Source organism: Hemicordylus capensis, chromosome 2 (assembly GCF_027244095.1).
Source record: "Hemicordylus capensis ecotype Gifberg chromosome 2, rHemCap1.1.pri, whole genome shotgun sequence".
In the NCBI taxonomy this organism is placed as follows: domain Eukaryota; kingdom Metazoa; phylum Chordata; class Lepidosauria; order Squamata; family Cordylidae; genus Hemicordylus; species Hemicordylus capensis.
This window is the reverse complement of record NC_069658.1, coordinates 176,216,149-176,241,222: the sequence shown is the minus strand read 5'-3', so window position 1 is coordinate 176,241,222 and position 25,074 is coordinate 176,216,149. Positions and strand designations below refer to the sequence as shown.

The 25,074-nt window shown below is 42.1% G+C and overlaps 1 protein-coding gene across 4 annotated transcripts in view; it reads left to right on the top strand.

Annotated features, from left to right (window-relative positions):
- The window catches only part of TRIP10 (thyroid hormone receptor interactor 10), a 111,375-nt gene that overhangs the window by 42,002 nt on the left and 44,299 nt on the right, over window positions 1–25,074 (top strand). For all 4 annotated transcript variants that reach the window (XM_053294355.1, XM_053294357.1, XM_053294354.1 and 1 more), the window contains exon 2: window positions 19,240–19,355. In XM_053294355.1, the coding sequence (XP_053150330.1) occupies window positions 19,240–19,355 (116 nt within the window). The remainder of the gene's footprint in view (window positions 1–19,239; window positions 19,356–25,074) is intronic.

Genomic DNA, 25,074 nt, shown 5'->3' with positions numbered 1-25,074 from the left:
GTTCTGACTCGGTATAAGGCAGCTGTTGCGAAAGAGCCTATATCTCCCTCCTCTCTGGGAAGCTGCCTTTTACAGGAAAGCTATGAAAGTGGAGTGTGGACAGGCACTTGGTGCCAGGGGGAAATTGGCCTTTGCTTGGATTGAACAGCAGTGTCATGCAGACTGATCTGGTGCAAAATCTGTCAAACGGTGATACACTGAATTATTAATGAAGCCAGTTCCTGAACCCAGAGTTCCTGACACAGCAAAAGGGTCATTAACATTAAAGGCTCTCTGAGGTTTAAGAGCCTCTGAACGTCAAAGCATTCCAGAATACAACAGGGTTCCAGTCCCACATCAGTTATGCGGATTTGGCACAATAGCACCCTTTTGTTTTGTGCTTGCCCACTGCCTTTGTCCATTTTGAAGCCTAACAATTTCCTGCATTGGGGACTTTGCAGAGGACAGAACCCTATGAAAGATTCTGTCCCTCAGACTCATGTGTAAAGGTTCCTGGGAGACATCTTTGTTCTTGTGGGAGTCTGGTGGCACACACTGCCTGCTGCTGCCCCAGAGCCTACCTGGCTGAGTATCTTTCCCTCTCCTTGCCCCCGCCCAAGCTAATTCACTGGACTGCTGAGCCCTAAATTGGAACACTGGACTGCAGAGTCCAGAATTACAAATGAGCTGAAACTGCTCTCCTTGAGTGGGACTTTTGTGGGGAGATCTGCACTGAACTGCCCTGGATACTCCTGGAACCCCAAATCCTTCATTAACTCTCTGCGTGGGCCTGCCATGGGACTATCCCCATGCCTGACTAGAGAGCCAAAGGTTTGAGGCTAGGCCATTCCCTATGTGGGCTTTTTGTAGACTAATGGCTGCCCGGAAATCTCAGTGCTCTCTTTACTAGCTATGAGAACACATAGTGCTATGGATCTTGGTACCACATCAGCACCTTGCTGCCTCTCCTTGCCCTCTGCTTTGACAGAACCTTTGACAGGGGACCCCAGACTTTTCCCTAGTGAGAAGTCAGCCTTTCTGGCATTGCACACAGAACAGTAGCTAAGGACAGGTATTCAAATGCTCTGCTCATGCACTCCCCCTCTCTCTCCCCCTTTCTCTGTCCACATTCCAATACCCTCCAGCTGCCAAGCTATTAAAGCCTTCACTCCCTCATCCTTCTTATCTAGTCCTCGGGAGCTGCCTTCACTCCCTGTGCAACTGCAACAGTATCAAGGTTGCCAAATACTACTATTTACATTGTGCTTCTGCTTTATCAAGCTTTATTTCTTCGTTTCAAAAGCCTTGTGTTGGAGTCTGCTGTTCCTTTGGAGTACCCTAATGTTGGCATTTGCCTGTGTCCAGACTGAAGTCTGTTTGTTCTGCTTACTTTCAAATTCAGTTTCGATCTCAGTTTCCCCAAAGTCAATCGAACGGCATAGATACAAATGTGGGTTGTGTATATATGAGTGAGCTAGTGTGGTAGCACAGCTTTCTGTGTCCCTGTGTCAGACAGACAGACCAATCACTTTCATATCCTGCTTGTGATCTTCCAAAGGCATCGGATTGGCTACAGCTGGAGATGGAATCCTGGACTGGGTGGGACTCTTAGCCTGTAGGACAGTTCATGTGTTCTTATGTTCATACGTTTTTTGTTAGTTGCCTCTTGGCTGCTAACCCCATGCCCACCCCACACCAGAAGTTTGGTAACTGTGGAAGGGTGAGGTCTGTTTTGGGAGAAAACCTGTAACCCATGTGCCACTCTCATGCTTTTACATTGCTTGTTCCTAGCCCAATACCAGGAGCAAGTGCTAACCAATAAATTCGCCTTGCTTATAAAGTGGATTAGAGTGTTTTGTACCTAATTGTGTGGCTTGAGTGGCAAGTTTTGCATGCTTCTGGCCCTGAAGAAATGGCTGACCCAGTATAAGGCATGCTTCATCTCTTCACTCTGCAGAATCTAAAGGGTCAGCTATTAATGTTCTTCCTGAAGAGCAGTGCCATGCCTGCTGAGTTCAAACTCCCTTGATCTGTATCTTCTCTAGAGAGACATGAGGATGAGTATTATCTGTCCGCAGGATATGCCCTGTTACTGTCTATATTCTGTTTACCAGGCCTCTGTGATAGGATTTCTTCTCAGTAAACATCCCTCAAGTACTGTTCCTTCCTAATGTTGCTGTGAGTGGGAGGATCAGCATTTCCTCTTGTAATCTCCCCCCCTCCCCCTGCATGCCCCATAGGATCTGAGGTCTGGGAGGATCCAAGTCCAAAACTTGCATTCAGCCAAATCCTTGCTTGCTAGCCAAGCAACCATCCTTCCTGCCAGATATCCAGTTCCCTGGAAGCAACAGCTCATTCGCAATGACTGGTTTGAGTATTTGTGCTCCCAAATATCATCTTGTACTAGCAACCAGTGGCTCCATTGCCGTTTCAGTTAAGACAGGCTGCTGAGCTACTAGGCTTCTGTTGGACTCTGATCACTGCTTTGCTGTTTCAACAATGAACCACGACTCACCCATCTCATTATGGTGCCACACGCACACCTCCATGCAAATAAAATGCTGGGCAATAGCTGTAATGGACCCCCTCTTAATTTGCTCTTGGTTAATGAGACCTAGCGCAGTGTAGCTCTTAAGAGCATGAACAAAGGTTCCCGGTTCTAATCTCTGCTTGATCACAAACTCTTGCTCAGCTGCTCCACATGAGGAGAACATTGGCCTCACTTAAAGAGATCTTGGGATTATTTGGATGTTTAAGATGCTTTGCTGTCTGTTTCCAACTATTATTAATCACTCATCTTAATAGCATGTTTCCTTGAAGTCTCTTGCATTCTAATGATTCAGGCTAATCAAAGCGGATGTGATATCTTGCAGAACATCTCTCATTCCAGCAAAGACATGGAATGAATAAGTGGAAGGCTTTTACCCCTCAAGAACCTCTGCAGAATAGCTGGTACTGGAATGTTTGTAGAGAGAAGTAGTGCACAAAGGCCCTCACTTCTTTCCTTTCTTTTCATCTCTTTGGAAGCTATCTGGAGAATTCTTGCAAGTGTAGAAATAGCCACTTATTAACCAGCTCTATCTGGGTCTTTACAATGCAGTTTAATACTTAGCAAAGCATGTAGGAAACTTGGTAGCGAGAGAATTGGAAAACCAATTAAGGTGCCGTCAGCCATTTCGGAGTTGGACACGGAAATGTTTCTGTAGAAGAACCTCAAAATGAGAAATTTTCTGGAAATTTCCCCCATACTTTATTTTTCTCTAGAAAGTTTTTCCATGTCTAAAAATTCATTGGCCAACATCCAGAGTGGCAGATGCAGCAGTGCAAGTTCTTGACTACCACTGCACTGACTTTTGAGCGAGGGAAGGGCAGTTTTAAATGCATCCCAGAGGGTGAGCTGCCCAGAGAAGAAGTGTTATGAGGTGGCCAGTAAATAAAGTTGTCATTTGGTGATACGTGGTGGGTTTCAAAGGGAAGGGTGGATTAGTGAAATTCACCCCCTCTCTGCTCAAGGGTCAGTGCAACAGTAGGCTGGAACTTGTGCCCCATCCTCCGTGCTATGCTAATCTGGATGTAAATCATTGTTCCATCAAAGTCCATTAATGACAATGAATTTATGCCAATGAATTGATGGGGCAAGCTGGACTAGTTCAGAGTTGTCATAAATGTTCAGGTGACTATTCCTAGAAAGTGCCTGAGCACATACACATTTTATTGGTTTATTGAATAATTTAATTGTATTCACCTAAGGCTTTGTATTTGTTTCAGTGCAACTTTAAAAACTACATTACGTCTGCCTGCCCCTGTTCCTAATCAAATATATTTCAGTTCAGCTATTTGGCTGCTTGAAAAACTTTTGAGATACAGTGTGCAAAATTTAATATGGTGTGTTGGGGTTTCACTAAGTACATAGATCAAATAACATGCCAAATCAGATCATAATCTGTTCAAGGCATCAGGAAATGATTTATAGTACATTCATCTGAGCGGGGGGAAGGGAATAATGTAAAATTGATGCAAATGGGGGAAAGTTTGCATAGGAAAGTGTTCCAATTCCAATTTTTCTGGAAAACCCACATCTCTGGACCTTTTGCATGTTTTCAATAAGGTGTTCACCTGCTCATTATCCAATGTGAGATGTGCAGTCACCTGCCAACAGAGCCTTCTTGCTGCCCACATAGGGCAAAGAATAAATTGCCACTAACCTGATGTTTAAAATGGCAACATTTCAGAAGCCAGTGGGAGACCATTTCATTGTGTCTCCCAGGACATATTACTGCGGCTCTGAAAGCTATTATTCTACAACAAAGAAACTTAAAAGGGAGACTCCAGTGTGAAACCAGAGAGTCAGAATTTATCATGAGATTTAATTCTATTCATTCAGGATTGAATCTGCACAATGGTTGCCTGTTGCACCACAGTTGCTCATTAACTTAGCAAGGCTAAGAAGATTTTATTATCGCCAGTTACTGCTGTTGTGCATTGTCACATCTTTATACACTGAAGCTTTGCAGACTATACCTTTTGCATGGCCATCTAACCCCACTGTTCACGCTTAATTCCTTACCAATGTACATATACAGTATGTCTCAAAAAGCTTTTCAGTCCACGAACCATAAAAACAATGACAAACACTTGGTTTAAAATCAAACCTGAGTTTAAAAGCTTTAAAATCATGGTGTTGGGGTGTGTGTGTGTGTGTGTGTGTGTGTGTGAAGTTGTTGAAGGTATCACAAGACTTCTAGTTGTTTCCATTAGGACTTTGTATACGGGGCTTTCTAACCTTTTCAGGGACTCTTTCCACACTGGCTGACTGACTTGCAGAAGGACCTGTGTACAACTGTCATTGAGCTGGCTGGATTGATGACTATTCCACTTCTTTTGAAATAATTCTAGTACTCTGTGTTGAGAAGCCTACCCAGTGAGATGTCCCAGGAGAAATCCCCTGCTATTTGACAAACGTCCATCTGGTTCTCGTCTGATGACGACAAGGGAGAAGAGTATCTGGCCTGATGAGAGTCTCTTCTCTCATGGGACCTGGATCTACAGCCTTGCCTTTCTCAGTTTGGGAAGGTGGCTTCTAACATTAGAAGGATGGACCTTGATGGTTTGTGGGAGTGGGAAGAGAACTCTTTCCGGGTGGAGGTTCCAAGTGACGCACTTGTGAAACTGAGAGCATTAGAACTATTTGTTTGATGATGTTGACTCATCTTGTTATTGAGGCAATTGCAGATTTTGTGACACAAGGATTCTGCAGCTTACTACTTAGGTGCCTTCAGGGCTGCTTCTTGGCAGCAGAAAACTACTCTGGACATCTGTTCTGTGCTTGCCACAAGGGCTGTAAAGCAGCTGCTTTAGTTGGCAAAGGGTTATCTGTTAAGGGGTGTTGACATTTCTCAGGGGTCCCTCACTGGCTATAATGTCTCATTTGAACTTTATTTTGAGCCACTCCTTGCTAGCCTTGCATAGCCTTCAGTTCCTACAATATGTTTTCTTCTCTTCTCCCCTGGGTTTGCAGTTTCTGGGATTTCTGTTCAGCTTTTTTATTTCTTGAATCAGGCAAGTGGAGTCGCAGGGAAAGAGCAATAGTAGCTCGATGTACACAACTGAGGGCCATATGAGACATGAGAGGGCAGCCATATTTCTTTGTTCATGTGCGTGACCTGTTCACATATAAAACAGATGGGAGTGAGGGCTAATTCTGTTATCAAAAGGGATGCAGAAATGAGGGGAGCTGAACCCTATCCTGCCTTACCTCCACATGCTTGGGGCCAATCTGGACATAACATGGAAGTTCATGATTGAAACTCCTGTCCTCCCTTTTCAAAAAGCAACTGCAGGGAGGGGGCGATCTTGAGACTGAGGCTGTAGTGTGTGTGCTGGGGTGGGGTAAGTCTAACCGTTTGCCCCTGCGCTACAGGCCTGATCTAAATAAACTTCCCCTGAATGTGCTATTAGCTGCAGAGGGGTAAGCTTATAGCCATAAATTTGTGTCTCCTTACCCCCATGGCTAACTGACATTTCAGAGAGGCATGCAATTGGGATCAACATAAGAGCCCCTCCCCATGCACCATGGCCCCAATCCACATCTCAGGAGGAATCATGGCTGATTTTCCCGTTGTGGAACTCCCTCATGGTCTTGCTTAGGCATCAGCCACTTTTCTCCTCAGCCCAGTTGGCTTCTAGTATTAGAGTCAGGCTGGGAGAAAATGTGCTTGAAATAGTGGACCATAGGGAGATACAGTTGGGGCGGGAGGAGGGTTCACTTCCCCACATGTGTTCCTGTACAAAAATGTACACCCCCACCCCACTTTATGTGACCTGGGCAGACGCATGAACAACATGCGATTGTCCCATCACATCTAAGCCCAAAGCAGATTGGCTCTTTTCTTTCTTCCTCTTTTCCCTCCTCCAGTATTGGCCAGCTCCAAGCCCTCTTTGCTGTTATGGGAATGGTGCTCTAGTGATGGAGGGAAGGTGAGGCCTCTACGCTCTCATTCTATTAAATGCTGAACTACCACTGCTAAACTGTAAACATGATACCAGTAAGTCTCTGTGATAGTTCCAGCAATAAATGTAACTTGGATGTAGGTCCTTGCCAGAGATTGAAGTTCCTCTTGGCTCCAATTAATCCATCCCCAAGTCCTGATAAGAACCTTCTCTCACCAGGATGCTTGCAGCATTAGTGAGCAACTTATTTGAATCTATAGACAGCTTCAACTTAAATGTTTGAGTGACTTTCTACTACCCCGTTCCCCAAGAGAGCCCCAGAGATTCAAAATTCCTCCACTTGGAGAGTTTGTCACTGCAGTCCTATAGAAGTAACATGCTAGCCATATATGCCTGTTCATGTGGAAACCTTGCTCTCATGATTTCTCTGTTTCAAAAAGCAGTGGGGGGGGGAGTCATGTGAGCAGAATCTCTCTGTATGGAGTGCTCGGCTCATACTTTATTCTGCTCCTCTCCACAGCTATGGCAATAATGCCACTCCATGGCAGGGGTACTTTGACTGCATTAACAATTAGGGAGTCGAATGGGTGAGATGATGTCTCCCTAAGTAGACCATCTAGTTGCTTTAAAACACTTCATATGGCGGCGGGGGTGGGGTGGGGTGATGAGTACTTGCATACACGTGCTGCAGGCAGAAGTCCTTTATTCTCTCAGCCTTTAGTAAGCTGTTATCATTGCCCATTCTCTCTTCAAAAACTTCCCTCTGCAGGAATGAAATGTGCTTCTTTTAAAAGTGAAAGCTGAGGGAGTTCATTCTGCATTGCCACATAGAAAGCAAGCAATGAGCACCCTGGAATTTCCACTTGAAAGCTGATGGGCTCTTCTTTTCTCCACCCTCCCCCACCACTTAGAAAATAGAGATGAACGAATCCTAAGGCCAAATCTGTGTTGCTGTTTTGTTTTTTTGTAACCCATTGAATTTCCGTTGTCTGGTAAGGCTCATGAGTTCTTCTAATTTTCCCACTGCATGACCTTGGGCAAGACCACATCCCCACTCTCGCGGTTCCAGCATCTTCTTCATGAATATTTCATGGGCCAAAATGCTTGCAAAGCATTCTGAATACCTTGGGATGGAAGATGCTTAAGAGCAAAAGCCAAGTATATAGAGATGGCTTTGTGACCCACGTGTTAACTTGCCTGCCTGGTGCGAAGGTTGTGGACATCACACAGCATCTAGATAGGCTCCTGGTGTGTGATGTCAGTGTCATTGACCCTTTAGGGAAAAGTGACCATAGTGCAATCAAATTCAGCATATATGCAGGGAGATAATCACCACGGAAGTCTAACACAGACATTTTGAATTTCAGAAGAGGAAACTTCTCCAAAATGAGGAGTATAGTGAAAAGATAAGAAAGCTGAAAGGGAAAATCAGGAGAGTCACTTCGCTCCAGAATGCATGCAGTTTACTCAACACCACAATAATAGAAGCCCAGTTAGACTGTATACCCAAAAGGAGGAAAGGTACCACTGAGTCCAGGAGGATGCCAGCATGGCTAACAGGTAAAGTCAAGGAACCCATAAAAGGGAAGACTTCCTTCCAAAATTGAAAGGCCTGTCCAAATGAAGAGAACAGAAAGGGACACAAATTCTGGCAAAAGAAATGCAAGGTGACAATAAGGGAGGTGAAAAGAGAGTTTGAGGAACATTTAGCTAAAAGTATCAAGGGGAATAACAAAAACTTCTTTAAATACATCAGAAGCAGGAAACCTGCAAGGGAGGTGGTTGGACCATTAGACAATGAGGGAGTGAAAGGGATGATTAAGGAGGATATGGAGGTTGCAGAGAAGTTAAATGCGTTATTTGTGCCCGTCTTCATGGCACTGAATACTGAGCATATACCTGTTCCTGAAACAGGCTTTTTGGGGATGGAGAACTGAGTCAGATAGAAGTGACGAGATGATGTTCTAAACTGTCTGGAAAAACGGAAAACAAATAAATCGCCAGGGCCGGATGGCATCCATCCAAGAGTCCTCAAACTCAAATGTGAAATTGCCGACCTCCTTGCTCAAATATTTAACCTATCCCTGCAATTGGGCTCTGTACCAGTGGACTAGAAAGTAGCAAATGTAACACCAGTTTTCAAAAAGGGATCTAGGGGTGATCCGGGAAATTACAGGCCAGTTAGCCTAACGTCCATTCCAGGCAAATTGATGGAAAGCATCCTCAAGGATAAAATTGTAAAGCACATAGAAGAACAGGCCCTGCTGGGAGTGAACCAGCATGGCTTCTGCAAAGGTAAATCTTGCCTCACAAACCTTTTGGAGTTCTTTGAGGGTGTCAACAAGTGTGTGGATCAAGGTGATCCAGTTGACATAGTATACCTGGACTTCCAAAAAGCTTTTGACAAAGTTCCTCATCAAAGTCTTCTGAGGAAACTTAGCAGTCATGGGATAAGGGGACAAGTAAATGTGTGGATTGCTAACTGAAGGACAGGAAACAGAGGGTAGGTATAAATGGAGAGTTTTCACAATGGAGGGAAGTAAAAAGTGGGGTCCCCCAGGGATCTGTACTGGGACCAGTGCTTTTTAGTTTATTCATAAATGATCTAGAAGTAGGAGTAAGCAGCGAGGTGGCCAAATTTGCAGATGATACCAAATTCTTTTGGGTAGTGAAATCCAAAACGGATTGTGAGGAGTTCCAAAAGGATCTCACCAAACTGGGGGAGTAAGTGACAAAATGGCAAATGTGGTTCATTGTTGGCAAGTGTAAAGTGATGCACTTTGGGATGAAAAACACCAACTTCAAGTATACGCTGATGGGGTCTGAGCTGTTGGTGACTGACCAGGAGAGAGATCTTGGGGTTGTGGTGGACAGCTCATTGAAAGTGTCAACTCAATGTGCAGCAGCTGTGAAAAAGGCCAATTCCATGCCTTTAGAATCATTAGGAAGGGGACTGAAAATAAAACTGCTAATATTATAATAGTCTTATAGAAAACGATGGTGCGACCACACCTGGAGTACTGCTTACATTTCTGGTCACCACATCTAAAAAGGGGCATTGTAGAACTGGAAAAGGTGCAGAAAAGGGCAACCCAAGATGATCAGGGGCCTAGAGCACCTTTCTTATGAGGCTAGGCTACAACACCTGGGGCTTTTTAGTTTAGAAAAAAGATGACTGTGGGGAGACATGATCGAGGTCTATAAAATCATGCATGGTGTGGAGAAAGTGGAGAGAGAGAAATTATTTCCCCTATCACATAACACTAGAACCAGGGGTCCTCCCATGAAATTGATTGCCAGGAAATCTAGGACCTCCCTCTGCCCAAGGTGTAGCCATATTTCAGCTGCTGCTAAACTTAGGATGTGGATTTAAATACAAAGCAAGAACATGCTCTCAGTATCCTGACATGTGACCTTGATGTTTGCAAAGAACTAAACAAGTCAATTTTGCTTTATTTCCAGAATATTTCATTGCATTTTTTTTTTGGTGGTACATCTAAAACTCTGTGCTTATTCTTTGTGTTCTGTGTCTGTGAGGACAGATTCTCTGAATGCTATCTTGATTCTGATCCCCACTGTGAAATGCAGATGATGTTGGATGACTATGATTGATCTGACAATGTAGAAATAACAGCAACAATGCAAACAAATTGCTGTTTGGCACAGAGAAACTGAATTGTGATAGGGCCTTTGCACAGAGTTAATCCTGAGGGATACTCCAGAGAGATCTCCCTTATATTTAGCTTCCATTAAAAAAATAAACATATCTCTAGGCCTCTTAATATGTCCAGATGATAGTCTGCTCAATTATTTGTTAAGAAGTAAACCTCCACCCAGTAACTTTGCAATGAGTGCAAAAATGCTGAGAATAACTGGGGGGGGGGGGGGGTGGTGAGAGAAAGAGGGAGGTAGAGAGAGAATACCATCTCAGATCAGGGACAATTCGGATCAGGTTGGGACATATGGGATGTGGTGGTGGCCTTTCATTAACAAAGACAACACTGCACTGATGCATTTAATGTTGTGTGTTATTTAGCCATTAGACCACTTGAATTTAGGCTGTTCCTTTTTCACACTATATACTGCTATATACCCCAACTACATTTTGTCAACTTATCCACATACAAATCACAAGCAGATGATGTTGTCCAGATTTCTTTTCATTCCTTCCTGGCATTCCTAACCCCTAGGGCAGACAGAGCCAGCCTTATGAAGTGGTTTCTTTGGACTGGAGACTCTAGAGGGATTGCTGTTTTCCTACCTCCATCCATCTCTTATACATTTTCAAAAACTAGATGGGAAGGTGGTGTTGCTTAAACCACTGTGAGAGAGCTTCCCTCTCTTCTCATCTTTTGCCTTGCCAGATGACACATTTCTGAGCAAGGAAAAACTAACAGTTAGGTTAGCCTGGCTGCATTTAAAAAAACAAAACAAAACTTGGATGTGTTGTTCTATATTGAGTAGCCTGCATGAAAGGTATGATATCATTCAGGTGTCGCCCACATTTTGAAGAAAATCCCCCTCTGAATATGGCACATTGCCCTTGGTACTTCAGCCAAAAGTAGGTGGGTAAAAGTATTGTGGTTACAACTCAGTTGCTGATAGCAGTGCACTAAGAAACGACTTGTGAGGATAACCAACATGGTCTGCCTTCTTCCACAGTGCATTTTCTTCCAGTGAATAGCAAATTCCTTTACAAAGAGTTGAGACGTATTCTGGAAGTCTTTCTGAGTGAAGGCCATTATTTTAAAAATCTTGTTAAATTAAATGTTTAGATCACAAAAATCAAAACAACCAAAACCACTATGTAAATATCCACATTATTTGAATCTCTCTTTCCCCACCTCTACCCCACCCCTTTTTTTTGCATAGGATTTTCTTCTTTGGTAGTGCAGGCAGAGCCAAGGTCTGAGTATATGTGATGAAATTACTCAGTGAAATGGCATGAAAGTTGCTAAAATGACTCATGGTGGACTTTGCTAGAATTGTTTCTTCCTTCCTGTTGGCCAGAATATTGTCTTGCTGTTAGCCTCGCATCTTGAATGAGACGTTACCATTACATAACAAACTGCTATGTGTCTGGTTTGTTAAGCATTCAGTACAAAAAGTGTTTGGCTGGAACTTTGTGTTAAATTTGACACAGGGCTGCCACAGAAAACCTCATTCTCTTCTCAGGGTCTCACCTTGCATTGTATAGGATCGCTTTACCTTATGTCCGAACATAACTTGTATTTCCACGCCAGCAGTAGCAAGTGATGTGAAATAGCAAAATAATAATGCAACTATGACACAACACTCAGAAAGTTATTTTGCTTATTATGGGAGGGGAGAGTTTGGCACAGGGCTACCATTTTCAGCAACAGTCCTATTGAGCAAAATACTTTATTTTAAACCATTTTTGTGCTGATTTTTGGTCTTATCGTCCCAAGTGACTTGCGTATTTTATATTTCATAAAAAGAAATAATAATAAAATAGCTAATCAGCATGTAGTTCTGTTCTTAGAATATAGTTAGCTTCGGGAAAGGGGAAGAAGGTGGGACTGGAAGATCGTGAAGGCGTTGCTATGTCCACCAACATGGGAACAGAAAGTGATGTTGGTTTATTCTGAGCTTTTGGCAGCGGGGAAAGGAATAGGGCAGGCCACATAAAAGGCTGACTACTCAGAATAATAAGCTGTGCAAACTGGAGTAAATTCAGAACTTGGCCTGTTGCTGGGTTTGTGACTTCTTGTGGATTTAAATTAAGGAGTTCTAAGTACACTATACAATCTGAAATAATTAAAATATAAATATTTCCATTGTGCCTTTTGGGATGGTTACACACACTTGCTGAGTGGGAGTGTGATGAGTTTAGTGGTGAGTCAGAATTTTATTGTGGCTGCCTATTTTATTGTTTTCCTCTGGCTTTTTATAATGTAAGCTGCCTTGGGTTGTCGTTTAGTGAGAGAGGCAGGGTAAACATCTTTTAAATAAAAGCTAATATAATTTACATCTTTAATGGGAAGAATTTCAGTGGTGAAAATGAATGTTTTGCCTAAAATGTTATTTCTCTTTCAGACTATTCCCATAATTAACACTTTAACTTGTTTTAAGCAATGGCAGAAGGACATAACTAAGTTTGTTTGGCAGGGGAAAAGACCAAGAATTAATTTTAAGAATTTAACAGATGCAAAGGAAAGAGGTGGTCTTACCCTGCCAGACTTAAGGTTGTACTTTGATGCTGTTTGCTTGACATGGCTAAAAGAATGGATAACATTAAGAAACCCTAGAATTCTGGACTTGGAAGGATTTGATAGAAGGTTTGGATGGCATGCATATCTGTGGTATGAAAAAAGTAAAATACACAAAGACTTTTTGAATCACTATGTGAGAAGGAGTTTAATGAGGGTGTGGTTAAAATATAAAAATTGGTTGGAACCTAAAACTCCGTTATGGATATCTCCGATTGAAGCTTTATCACGCAAAGAAGTAAATATGCAAATGTGTTGGGGTACCTATAGGGATTTGTTACATTTTCAAGACAAGGATTGTAAGTTAAAAAGTTTAACTGAAATAAAAAATTTGGTTAGAGATTGGTTTCAGTATCATCAGTTAAATGAGATATATAAGAAAGACTTTAATGTTGGATTTGAGGATCAGATTTCAAGTTTTGAGAAGGAATTATGTCAAAAAAATGAAAAATTAGTTTCTAAAATGTATAAACTGTCACTTCTGGAGGAGACAAGAGAGGAAGTGGTTAAAATGACCATGATAAAATGGGCTCAAGATGTGGGGCGTAATATAGAAATGGCAGTCTGGGAAAAGTTATGGAAAACTGATTTAAAATTTACTGCATGCTATGCTTTAAAAGAAAATTATTATAAAATGATGTATAGATGGTACTTGACACCCAAAAAATTGGCATTAATGTATAAAAATGTTTCAAACAAATGTTGGAAGTGTGGACATTCTGAAGGTACTTTTTTTCATATGTGGCAGACCTGTGGGAAGGCTAAGGCCTATTGGGATATGATATATAATGAGTTAAAGAAAATATTTAAAATGACATTTCCTAAGAAGCCAGAATCCTTCCTACTGGGAATAACACAAGGTTTAATTTCTACAAATAATTTAACATTCTTCATGTATGCTTCTACGGCGGCCAGAATAATATACGCACAAAAATGGAAGAGTAATGAATTGCCTTCAAAAGAAGATTGGCTGATTGGCTGAATTTTGGAATATGCGGAGATGGCAAAACTTACAACACTGATAAGAGACCAAAACTTAGAATGTTTCAAAGAAGATTGGAAACCATTTTTGGTGTATCTAAAAAACTATTTTCCTACTATGGACTTTACAGCTGGATTTGAAATTTAGAGAGAAAAGAAAAAAAAATGCAGGTTGGGTAGACTAATTGTGTTTGTAAGGGTTTAAATTCATGTTTTGAATTATTATTATAGCAAGGGTAAATTTTATAGCTGATGTTTCACGAAGAGAGATGCGCAGGAAGTCCACTTCTGTTTATTATGTTTGTTATGAATGAATATTATTACTGTTAAAATCAATAAAAATTCAATTTTGAATATATATATATATATATATATATATATATATATATATATATATAAAATTTACATCTTAGTCGCATGACAACCACTATTACTAGTAGCAAGACACCAGATATTTAAATGTCCAGTGTACTCCAAGACATTTTTTGATAGCAGTATATAGTTGGAGGCTTTCTTCCCATCCCCCAGCTTGCATGCATGAACAGATAAATTGCTTGGCCACTGTTCTGGAAAGCTTCCTCACATATCCCAGCTGCAAATAGGTACCTGAAGCAGTGCCAAGGTGAGGAAGTGAAAGACAACTACTTGCTTTTGCTGAAAGCAGAGTTGGGGGAAACTCCCAGTTGCTCTTCAACTCTGATGGTCTGCATCCAGCTTCAGCACTGGGAAAGGGTATCTCCTAAAAATTTGGTATTTGAAACAACCTAGGAAACAACCTAGGAAATTTGGTATTTGAACAACCTAGGAATTTGAAACAACTTTTTTTTTTTAAAGTCCTGGCAGCCATTTTACACTCTTGTGCCATTTTTAGCTAGAAAAGCCAATAGCAGGTTACTAATGGTCTGTGTTGGCATTCAAGAAGCATCAGAGCTGATTTAAGACACCTGTAATGTGTCTAGAATGATCTGATCTGGAAACTGCAGTGCTGTGTTGAAAAGGATGAAGAAATGTCTTAATGGGCATAATTATTGGCCTGTACAGAAACAAATGTTTCTAACACCTTATCCACTCACTCTTATTTCAGTTAAAATGGATGAGATAAAATCAACTGAAATTCAAAAAAAAGCCAGCTCAGAAGATGTTAAAATGTTTCTGGAAAAAGCTGAGATGAATCTCCATAGACCATACTGATTTGTAGTTACAGATTATTGTCTCCTTTTGGGATTAACCTTAAAACTCTAATTACTTAAAAGTTATACCGGGGGGGGGGGGGTGCCTAGCACATCTAAGTAGAAAACTCAGAAATGGCACTCAGATTGCTTGTGTCAGCGAGATCAGGACTCATTTTCTGGATTATGGTAGCTGTGTTCCATTCTGGACCATGCTGTTGATGTGAATTCCACAATTTTCTTTGTAAAGAGACTGTTGTAGCAAAGAATAGGCTACCTGCCTCACAACAGCCTGATGTACCAAGACTAGCAAGGACATCTTGGTTTAAATACGTGTGTCTTCGCTTACAGCCTATTCCAAAGAAAACTAAATGTCAGGAATAAGGTTTTTCCTGCCAGGCTAACTTTTGATTTATAGGAGTGGTGTGTGAGTGAGTGTGGGTGAGATAGAAGGATCATGACAAAAGTGGTGCAGTAGGTACAAGTTTCCATATGGCCTGAGAACTATGCCTTAGGTGTCTAGTATGATAATTAGTCACACCTGTAGCATTGTATTCTTTTTGTATTCAGTTTCAAGTTCAGTGACCAAGACTTAAACACCTGGCTGTTGGATATAAAAAGTATGTACACTTGATTTTTATTTTTATTTTTGAAATTTCCTTATCAGTTTAAAACATGGCATAGTTTCTGATTCAAAGCTTTAACACAAACTCCTTCCTACACTTTCTTCAGTGCTCCTGGTAGCACAGAATTATCTGGTACTGGCAAATAACTTGGAACTTAATTCCTAACTGCTGGATTCTAAAAAGCTTTCCAGCAACACTGGAGAAACTGTGGGAATGATTGCAATGACTGTATGTGTGATGGCTGTGCATAGCCATTTAAACAGTTATGTCAGAATATCATCAAAAAGAAAACTGATTATTATTATTATTTTATATCCCGCTCTTCCTCCAAGGAGCCCAGAGTGGTGTACTACATGCTTAAGTTTCTCCTCACAACAACCCTGTCAAGTAGGTCAGGCTGAGAGAGAAGTGACTGGCCCAGAGTCACCCAGCAAGTATCATGGCTGAATGAGGATTTGAACTCAGGTCTCCTCGGTCCTAGTCCAGCACTCTAACCACTACACAACGCTGGCTCCCACAGAAGCCCTTATACCCTCTGAATAATATCGGGAATAATAACTCTTCTGGTCAGATATTTCAAACTAGTGGTTGAAAGCAACAGTCCCCATCCTTATCTTATGAAAATTTTAACCCTTCTGAGGAAGGAAAATTATCCCACCAAGTTCATACTCACGAAACAGCACAAACAGTTTTATAGAAATTCAGGCCTGCTTCCAGGAAGATGCACTGTAGCTAACAAATCCCAACTGTCTCCCATTCACTTGTGTACAAGTAGTGAGCTTTCTACATCGCTTTTGTCTCTTTTTGTGTTTGTCTTGGTTTGCGGGGAGAGCCTTATATTGGTGGCTTTCTGTTGCAAGCTGTAATATAGTATGGGCATTTTAAAAGGGTTCAGGGCAGGTCCAAACCTATTTAAGAACTTAAAACTATTTCACAAAGCTGAGACAGATCTGTGCTAAGCTCCACTTTCAGGTTCAGTGGAACCATGCCTTTGTGGTAGCTAATACCATACAAGGGGAAAAGGTGGGAAGAGAATAGTGTTTCCTGCTCATAAAATGACTTGCTTTATTATTAAGCGTATGCTGCTTTTTTCCTTCTAAAAAAAAGTAGTTAACATAGCAAAAGGTATGAAAATATTGTGAACAGGGAACAAACTAAAAAATAACACAAGGTTTGACACCAGGAACAGCCACTGGAGAGACACTGTGGTGGGTTGGAATAGGGTCCGTTGCGCACCCCCTTGCTAAATGTACAGGTGAAACTCGGAAAATTAGATATTGTTCTATTCTACAATCCTTGTCTTCTTGGTTCCATGTAATATTCTAATTTTCTGGGATTGTGGATTTGGGGTTTTCATGAGCTGTACGCCATGATCATCACAATTATAACAAATTAAGGCTTGACTTATCTCGCTTTGCATGTAATGCGTCTGTCTCATATATCAGTTTCACCTTTTAATTTGCATTACTGAAATTAATGGACTTCTGCACGATATTCTAATTTTCCAAGTTTCACCTGTATGAGAGCCACTACTTCTGAAGGATGTCTCCTTGCCCAGTTAGCATGGGCAAAAAGCCTAAACCCCACTTCCCCATCCATGTTCAATCGATCAGTCTCGTCACAGTGGCTTGTGTCTGAGTAGCTTTGAACCCCATGTCACATTAAACTAAGTGGAAATAAAATCCATCATGATATGCCAAATGAGTCATAGCCATTAAAAATCTGATGATGCATAGGACAGGCATTATTGAAGTGGTTTAAGAAGTGTGGTGTATATGCCTGAGAAGGATTGTGCAATGAGAGATCACACTTTGATATTTTTTTTAATGTATATACATGTTTGTAAGGGTGTAAACAAAGCTTTTATGAGATATCAATTCTGCCAGCAGTTATAAAGCACAGGTCCTGATTTGTAGCATATCTGACTGACAGCTTCACAGGCACTTAATGTGTTTAACTCCTTTTAAGGATCCTGTCTTTAGCAGATCAGCCATATTCTTGAACATCCCAGTATGTATTTATGTTGTTTGGTAAGGGCTACCTTTTTTAATGCTCTGCATTGAATCATCTGTATCCTGTGGAAAAATTCAATTCTGTAGTTGAAATAAATGTTGGAAATTTAATCAATTTGCCAACATGTTGTTTTTGCAAAATTCTGCTTTGGCAATTCAGGTGAATGTAAGATGAGAAAACAACGAAAATGGGATTGGTGGTCAGTAGCATCTGAGATGAGGAATAGTAGCTATGAGACAAAGATAAAGGCCTCCACCAGGCATTACCGGTCTTTAGAAGCATTGTAGTGCCCCACTCTGACTTGTGTTGCTATAAACTGGCATGTATCACTGAGGACCTGAAACTTGATTTGAAAAACAAACACTGCACATTGAGCTCTGGACATAATTCAAATCTGTGTGTTGAGAGGGAACGAAAGGAGGGGAGAGTACAACTCTTTGATGCAATTTGCTTCTCTTGAAGAGAGGGCTATTCATATTGGGGGGTGGGATTTTGCTTTTTGTGTATCTTCTCCAATGTAAAACCTCCCTGTAGCATAGCTTTGTAAATCAAGACTTTGGGAGGGGTGGTGGTGTTTTCTTTCTGGCTGAGGGGATTAGTAAATTGGATAGTGCATTGCCTAGGGCACTTATTTCCCTTACTTACATTTAGGCATCGGTCCCAGATCTCTTGACAGTCTAGAAATAAGTATTGACTGGAGCCTAAGTGAACCCTATATCCACAATTGATGCAGCTTGAATTGTGGTGACATGAGTTGCGAGTTGTATGGGGGAGGATTCTGCCATGCTCTCCAAAGCACAGGACAGCTTGGGGCTAGAAATAACTGTTGCTCCACTTCTGTTAGTTTCATTGTGGCATTTGCAGAAGACCTTCCTAATGGAGTGTGAGAGTGTGGAGTCCATCTCCAAGAACCAAATTGTTATGGGTTGGTCCTATAAATGGAGTTCCATCAAGCTGAGGGCAGGATCTTGCAGGTTTGGGGCCAGACCTAGGTGGTTGACATTCCATTCTTCTGGTTTAAACCCCGGCCTGCCCTCTTGCCTGATGGAGTTTGGGTACTGAGCCAGATAGACAATTCAGGATCTCTCAGATTAATCTTATTGCCCATTCTGTTTCACAGTGTGCCCGTCCTTGGTGCATGTCTGTTCCTCATTGTTCTGTGGCCTCTTCTTTGACCTAGTTCTCACTGCGGTGGTAAACCTGCGTCTGAGATGTAACACTTCAGGTTGTGAGTGGAAGGTTGTGATCAATGCATCTCCATACAAAAGTGTTCTTTCACACAGAACGCTAGCCAGTCCCTCCTATACTTGTTTTTTTCTACATGCAGGGGATTTGTCATATGATCTCCCACCTGCAGTCTCAAGTGTACAGTCCCGACTGCGGTGTTTTGGTTAATCAATTCCTGGATCCAGGCCAGCTTTTGAATGGTGTTTTAGTTAGTTTTTTATTCCAGTCCTGGAGTAGAGGTGGGGCTAACAAACAGCCAGTAGCAAGAGCACTGAAGGCAGACTGCCCTTGCCTTTCTGTAAATAATTTCTGTCTCACTAAACCGTTAATATTCCTGATTCAACTCCACTATCTTCTCCTTGCCAACCACAACTCTTTCCTCTAGATTCTACACAGACATGGGTTTATAATCTTGGGACACGTTAATTGCCTTGTGTTGATTTTGAAACGGGGTGGGATAGTGTGTGTTTATAAAATATTTTAAAAAGCCTAGACTTCTGTGGCTAAATACAGCAAATGTCACTTTCAGCTCTGTTTACTAACACACTTCCATTCTCTCTTCAGGATCAGTTTGACACTGTTGAGCGCCACACACAGTGGGGCCTGGACCTGGTGGACAAATACGTGAAGTTTGTGAAGGAGCGGACAGAGATTGAGCAGGCGTATGCAAAGCAGTTAAGGTAGGCATGCAGGTGGTACCAGAGTAGCTGTGCCATAGCAGCTAATGGCACAGCTTTGAGATTAAATTTTCAGGGAAGGCGGGAGGGCAGAGATTACCCAAGGCAGTATTTTTGTTTATGTTTGGCTTTTGAAAAGAGCAATTTGGTTAGGTAACACAAAGACAAAGAGCTGGGACTTCCTCCTGGAGTACTTTCCCTGTCTCAAAGGGTTATGAATTCATGAACATTGCAGAGAGAGTGGAAGAAGAGAATTTTTTCTCCCTCTCTCATAATACATGAAACTTGGGGTCTTCCAGTGAAGTTGATATATAGTATTTTCGAGTCAGACAAAAGGAATTACTCCTCGACACAGTGTATAAGTCTAAGAACAAGTGTGGATATAGCACTTGGTCTGTGCAGTTGGAATCTCTGATTCTTCGCACTACCTCTTGTGTTTCGAAGAAGCAGGCACTCTTAAGCCACACACACTCTTGTGGAGGCAACTAGCATTATTTATTTATTTATTTGATTTCTATACCACCCTTCCAAAATTGGCTCAGGGCAGTTTATACACAGAAATAATAAATAAATAAGATGGCTCCCTGTCCCCAAAGGGCTCACAATCTAAAAAGAAACATAAGGTAGACATCAGCAAAAGTCACTGGAGGTACTGTGCTGGGGGTGGATAGGGCCAGTTACTCTCCCTCAAAACAAAACAAAGTTTTGTTCCTGAAATTCCAAGCAGATTTGTTTGCTCCGTATCTGAGTTGTTCTGTTTCCCTTCCCATTAACTGCCACCCGGTGTTGGAGTTCCCCCCCCCCCATCTTCCTTAGAGAATCAAGAATTACTCATAGGGTTCCCTCCCTTCAAAAGGTTTCCTCCTATCTTGAGTCATAGAGTTACAAGGAACCAGAAGGGCACAATTCCTTATACAAGTCCTTATACAAAACTATGGTGCGACCACACTTGAAGTACTGTGTGCAATTCTGGTCACCACATCTTAAGAAGGACATTGTAGAACTGGAAAAGGTACAGAAGAGGGCAACCAAGATGATCAGGGGCCTAGAGCACCTTTCTTATGAGGCTAGGCTATAACACCTGGGGCTATTTAGTTTAGAAAAAAGACAACTGCGGGGAGACATGATAGAGGTCTATAAAATCATGCATGGTGTGGAGAAAGTGGATAGAGAGAAATTATTTTCCCTCTCACACAACACTAGAACCAGGGGTCACTCCATGAAATTGATTGCCAGTAGGTCTAGGACCAACAAATGGAAGTACTTTTTCATACAACACGTGATCCACTTGTGGAATTCTCTGCCACAGGATGTGGTGACAGCCAACAACCTGGATGGCTTTAAGAGGGGTTTAGATAACTTCATGGAGGAGAGGTCTATCAATGGCTACCAGTCGGAGGGCTGTGGGCCACCTCCAGCATCAAAGGCAAGATGCCTCTGAGTACAAGTTGCAGGGGAGTAATGGCAGGAGAGAGGGCACACCCTGAACTCCTGCCTGTGGCTTCCAGCAGCATCTGGTGGGCCACTGTGAGAAACAGGATGCTGGACTCGATGGGCCTTGGGCCTGATCCAGCAGGGCTGCTGTTATGTTCTTATGTTAAGTCCAGCTTCCCACAGCAAGGGAATTATTTATTTATTGAATGTATATACTACCTAGTATAAAAATCTCCAGGTGGTGTACAGAATTAAAACATGAAATATAACACATTTAAAATTCATAAAAAGATAAAAATTATAGATTAAAACACATTAAAATTTAAAAATCGAATCTCAGTTGAAAGCCTGGAAAAACAGGTATGTCTTCAGGGTCCTCCTAAAAACAAACAGAGAAGGAGATGCTCTTAGTCCTGGGGCAGTCACAGAAAAGGCCCGGTCCCGAATTGTCACCAAATGGGTTTGTGGTCGGACCTCTCCAGATGATCTTAATAGGCGGCAGGGTTCATGACAGAGAAGGCGCTCTCTTAAATACCCTGGACCTAAGCCGTTAAGGGCCTTATAGGTGATAACTACCACTTTGTATTTCATTTGGAAATAGGGATGTGCACATAACTGGTTTGCCTGGTTCGAATTCGAACTGGGAGGGGGAGGTTCAGTTTTGGTTTAGCTCGAGCCGCCCGCCCCCGGTTTGGTTCGAACCTCCCAAAATGGGTGGGGTGGTAGCTGGCAGACATGGGTGCCTACCACCCAAACCCTGAAGCAATCAGACACTCGTATGCATATGAGATTTTCCATGACAAACCATGAATCCACTCTCATTTGCTACCTGAGAATCTATACTCAGAACACCTCAGAAACAACAAAACTCAGTACTCCATGGTTTAGCAACCTATGGGGGTGGTTGGCACCCTCTGTGCAGTACGTCACCACTCGCTCTGGGCCACCCCAGTGCTCCCCAAGTGCAGTTATGGGGCTGCTGAAACCATTCTTGCCTATGGAGAAAAACCTTAAAGATGCATAAACTTCAAAAATCACTTAAAAATAAACCCTTTGCCCAATTCCTTTGAAATAATTCTGGTAGCTTCTTTGCCCCCCCTTGTGCACTACCACCCACCACATTCAGCTCTAGGCCACCCCTTCCCCCCTATGTGAAGCTATACATTTGCTGGAATCCTCATTATTCCCTATGGGGAATTCAAAAATACTTTAAAAATTCACCAATAATTGGAGGAGTGTCTGATTGCCTTGGGGTTTGCCCACTTTTTTGCCCCTAGATGCTCCACAAAAGGGAATAATGGGCTGTTCGAGATCCAGTATACCCTATGAGAAAAAAGAAAAATAAATTTCAAGAATTGATTAAAAATCGAACGAGTGTCCAATTGCTTTGGGGGTTGGGTGGTAGTCACCCATGGGTGCCAACTACCACCCCACCCACTTTGGGAGGTTCGAACCAATTCAAATTGAACCCCCCATTCGGTTCGAATTCGAACCAGCAGCTTGAAACTAATGGCTGGTTCGGTTCGAATTCGAACCATCGAACCAAACCGGTTCGAATTTGAACCAGTTTGCACATCCCTATTCAGAAACTCATCAGCAGCCAGTGCAGAACTTTTAGAATCGATGTTATATGGTCCCTTTAGGTAAACCCAGAGACCAGTCTGGCTGCCATATTCTGTACCAATTGTAGTTTCTGAACTACATACAAAAGCAGCCCCACATAGAGTGCATTACAGTAGTCAAGCCTAGAAGTTATCAGTGTATGTACCACCATTTTAAGGTCGCTAGTCTCTGAGAATTGACATATCTGGCGTATCAGCTGAAGCTGATAAAAAACACACCTGGCCACAGCCTCAACCTGAGAAACCAGGGAGAGTTGGGGATCCAGGAGCACTCCCAGACTACGAACCTGATCTCTTAGGAGGAGTATAACCCCATCCAGAACAGGCAGATCTAAACCATCTCTCGGATCCCAACTCCCTACAGATAGTACCTCCATCTTGTGACGTAAGAGAGCTATGTCACAGCTGTGACGTAAAGATCCTGGTTTGTTAAACACACAACTTTGTGTGCTGTTCAAATCCAAAATATGTGGTTTAACTGTTACTTGTGCATAAGGATAGGAAACCTATCCTGGTTTATAAGCCACAATTCAACCACAGCTCCCAGTCTGGATGACATGCAGAGCTGTGCTTTAACCGATCAGTATTCCTCCCTTGTAGGCAGTCATGTGAGGTAAGTAGGGGGCGGGCAGAACTCAGTGGCAAAGCTGGGATCTCCTTGCACTCCAGAGAGACAACGAAAGCTTGTCTGTTGCACCCAAATCAGATTAGCACCTGTGACCCAGTGTTTTATCTTGTTTTGAGTTAATTGCAATATGCAATCTGACAAGCTCAAAAGTGGTGATAGGTTTTTCCACAGAGTTGAGAAAGTGATTGTTGCTTGTGGTCTGTACACATCCCAATTTTACCTCTGGTAAGTAGACTGCAGGATTCTGTATTTGCAAAACCTGTGTGATCCTAGGCAACACTGGGATAAAAGGGGTATGTATGTGCATGCACATTCACAAAGCAAAACCTCTCTTATGCCACTTCCAACTTGCTTAAAACCATAGTCGTGAAACTTTAGTCTTGTTCATGTCTCATGACTTGGTTCATGGATATTTCTTACTACTTGCACAAGAGTAATACAAGATTGTCTATCTCAATAACTGGTATATGAAAGGGTATGTGTTGGGGAGATACATTTGTAACATATATCGTGTATCACCTGCATGAGTCACAACTGTTCTTCTTATGTGCAATGTTGAGACCTAGCTAAAACCATGACAGGAATCTAACCCTAGTCTCTCTCTTCAGGGGTCTATAGACTTCTTGATAATCATTGTGATGTGATCTTTGTTTCTGTTCCCCGACCTTGGTGTCCTTACAGAACCTAGAATATGATCTCTGCCTGAAACTAGAGAGGATTGAATGACTGCACCAAATGCAGAATTCTAAAGGTTAGATTTGACACACTGATGCTGTCCATATGAGGGCAGCAGGACTGATAACTCTTTTCTAGAGTTGAATCTTTGTCCTTCAAGACCATACTGGGATCTTGTTCAGAGTCTCAGTCAATCTTGCTTTCCAAGGAAACATTTTATTCAGTCAGGCCCAGGTCAACAGGCTGTCCAATTTACTCTTGAGTTGTCACAAGGCCTTCCCATTGCAAGACTGTACTGTATGTAACTAGGATGTTTAAACAGGGCTTTCTCTTTAAGCATAAGCAAATAGTCTGTATTTACCAGTATGACAGCTCTCGGGGTGGGTCTGTGTCCGTCTCCAGAGGATACCAAATACCCTCCTTATTGGAGAATAATGAATGGCTTGAAGATATCACCCACCCTTCATGTGCTCTGCCACACTGGGATTAGATGCCCTTCCACAGCATGGTTACAAACATCAGCAAAATGCTTAGAATATTACAGTATGTATCTGAATACAAGACCAGGTTTTCCCCCAAATTCAGAGTCATCTTTGGATAAATATAGTATGTCAGTTGAATACATGTGCATTTATTTGTGCAGTGTTTGTTGCTATGCTGGCGCGCTTGTGTGGTGTAGTAACTAGGAAACAGACGTATCAATTGGAAAGTCCCTAGTTTGAATCTTGCTGCTTCTGTGAATTTACCAGCAAGTTTTTCACACCCAGTTTTTAGTTCGCATCTCCTCCGGAATGGAGGGGGTGCCTTCACATATTGGCCAAATTTACCCCAAAGTCCCTGCGAGCTATCGGGGCACTTCACATACAACAATTTGGGGTTTTATTGTGCATTAGAGTGTAGCCCGATTTATATTTGGGGTTAAAAAATGCCACTTTTTGCTTTGGGTGTTTAGGGCAACTTTGAACTCATGGTAAATCCTGCTCTCTGAGAAAGCTCCAGGTGACCTTGGGCAACCTCCACAGCCTGAGGAGCTCATCTTCCAGTCATATGGACTGTGCACTGAGCATGCTCAAACAGACAGGACCTGACCTTTTGAATTGTAGGTGTGGCTAGCTTCCTGCTTGGAAGGCAGCAAACCCCAGTTCCTGTCCTGTCTTGCTCCTATACACAGGGCTCTGGAGGATCTTCTGCAAGCCTTCCTTAATATTTCTATTTTTGTTGCTAGCTTTGATTGCGAATTTGTTCTTTCTCTTCTTCCTCCTACTCTTAGCATTGTGCCAGGGTGGGAAGGAAGTAGCTTTTTCTCCAAAACTTCCTAATTTATCTTTTTCATTTAACATTTGGCTAAATGTCTCGCCTTTAC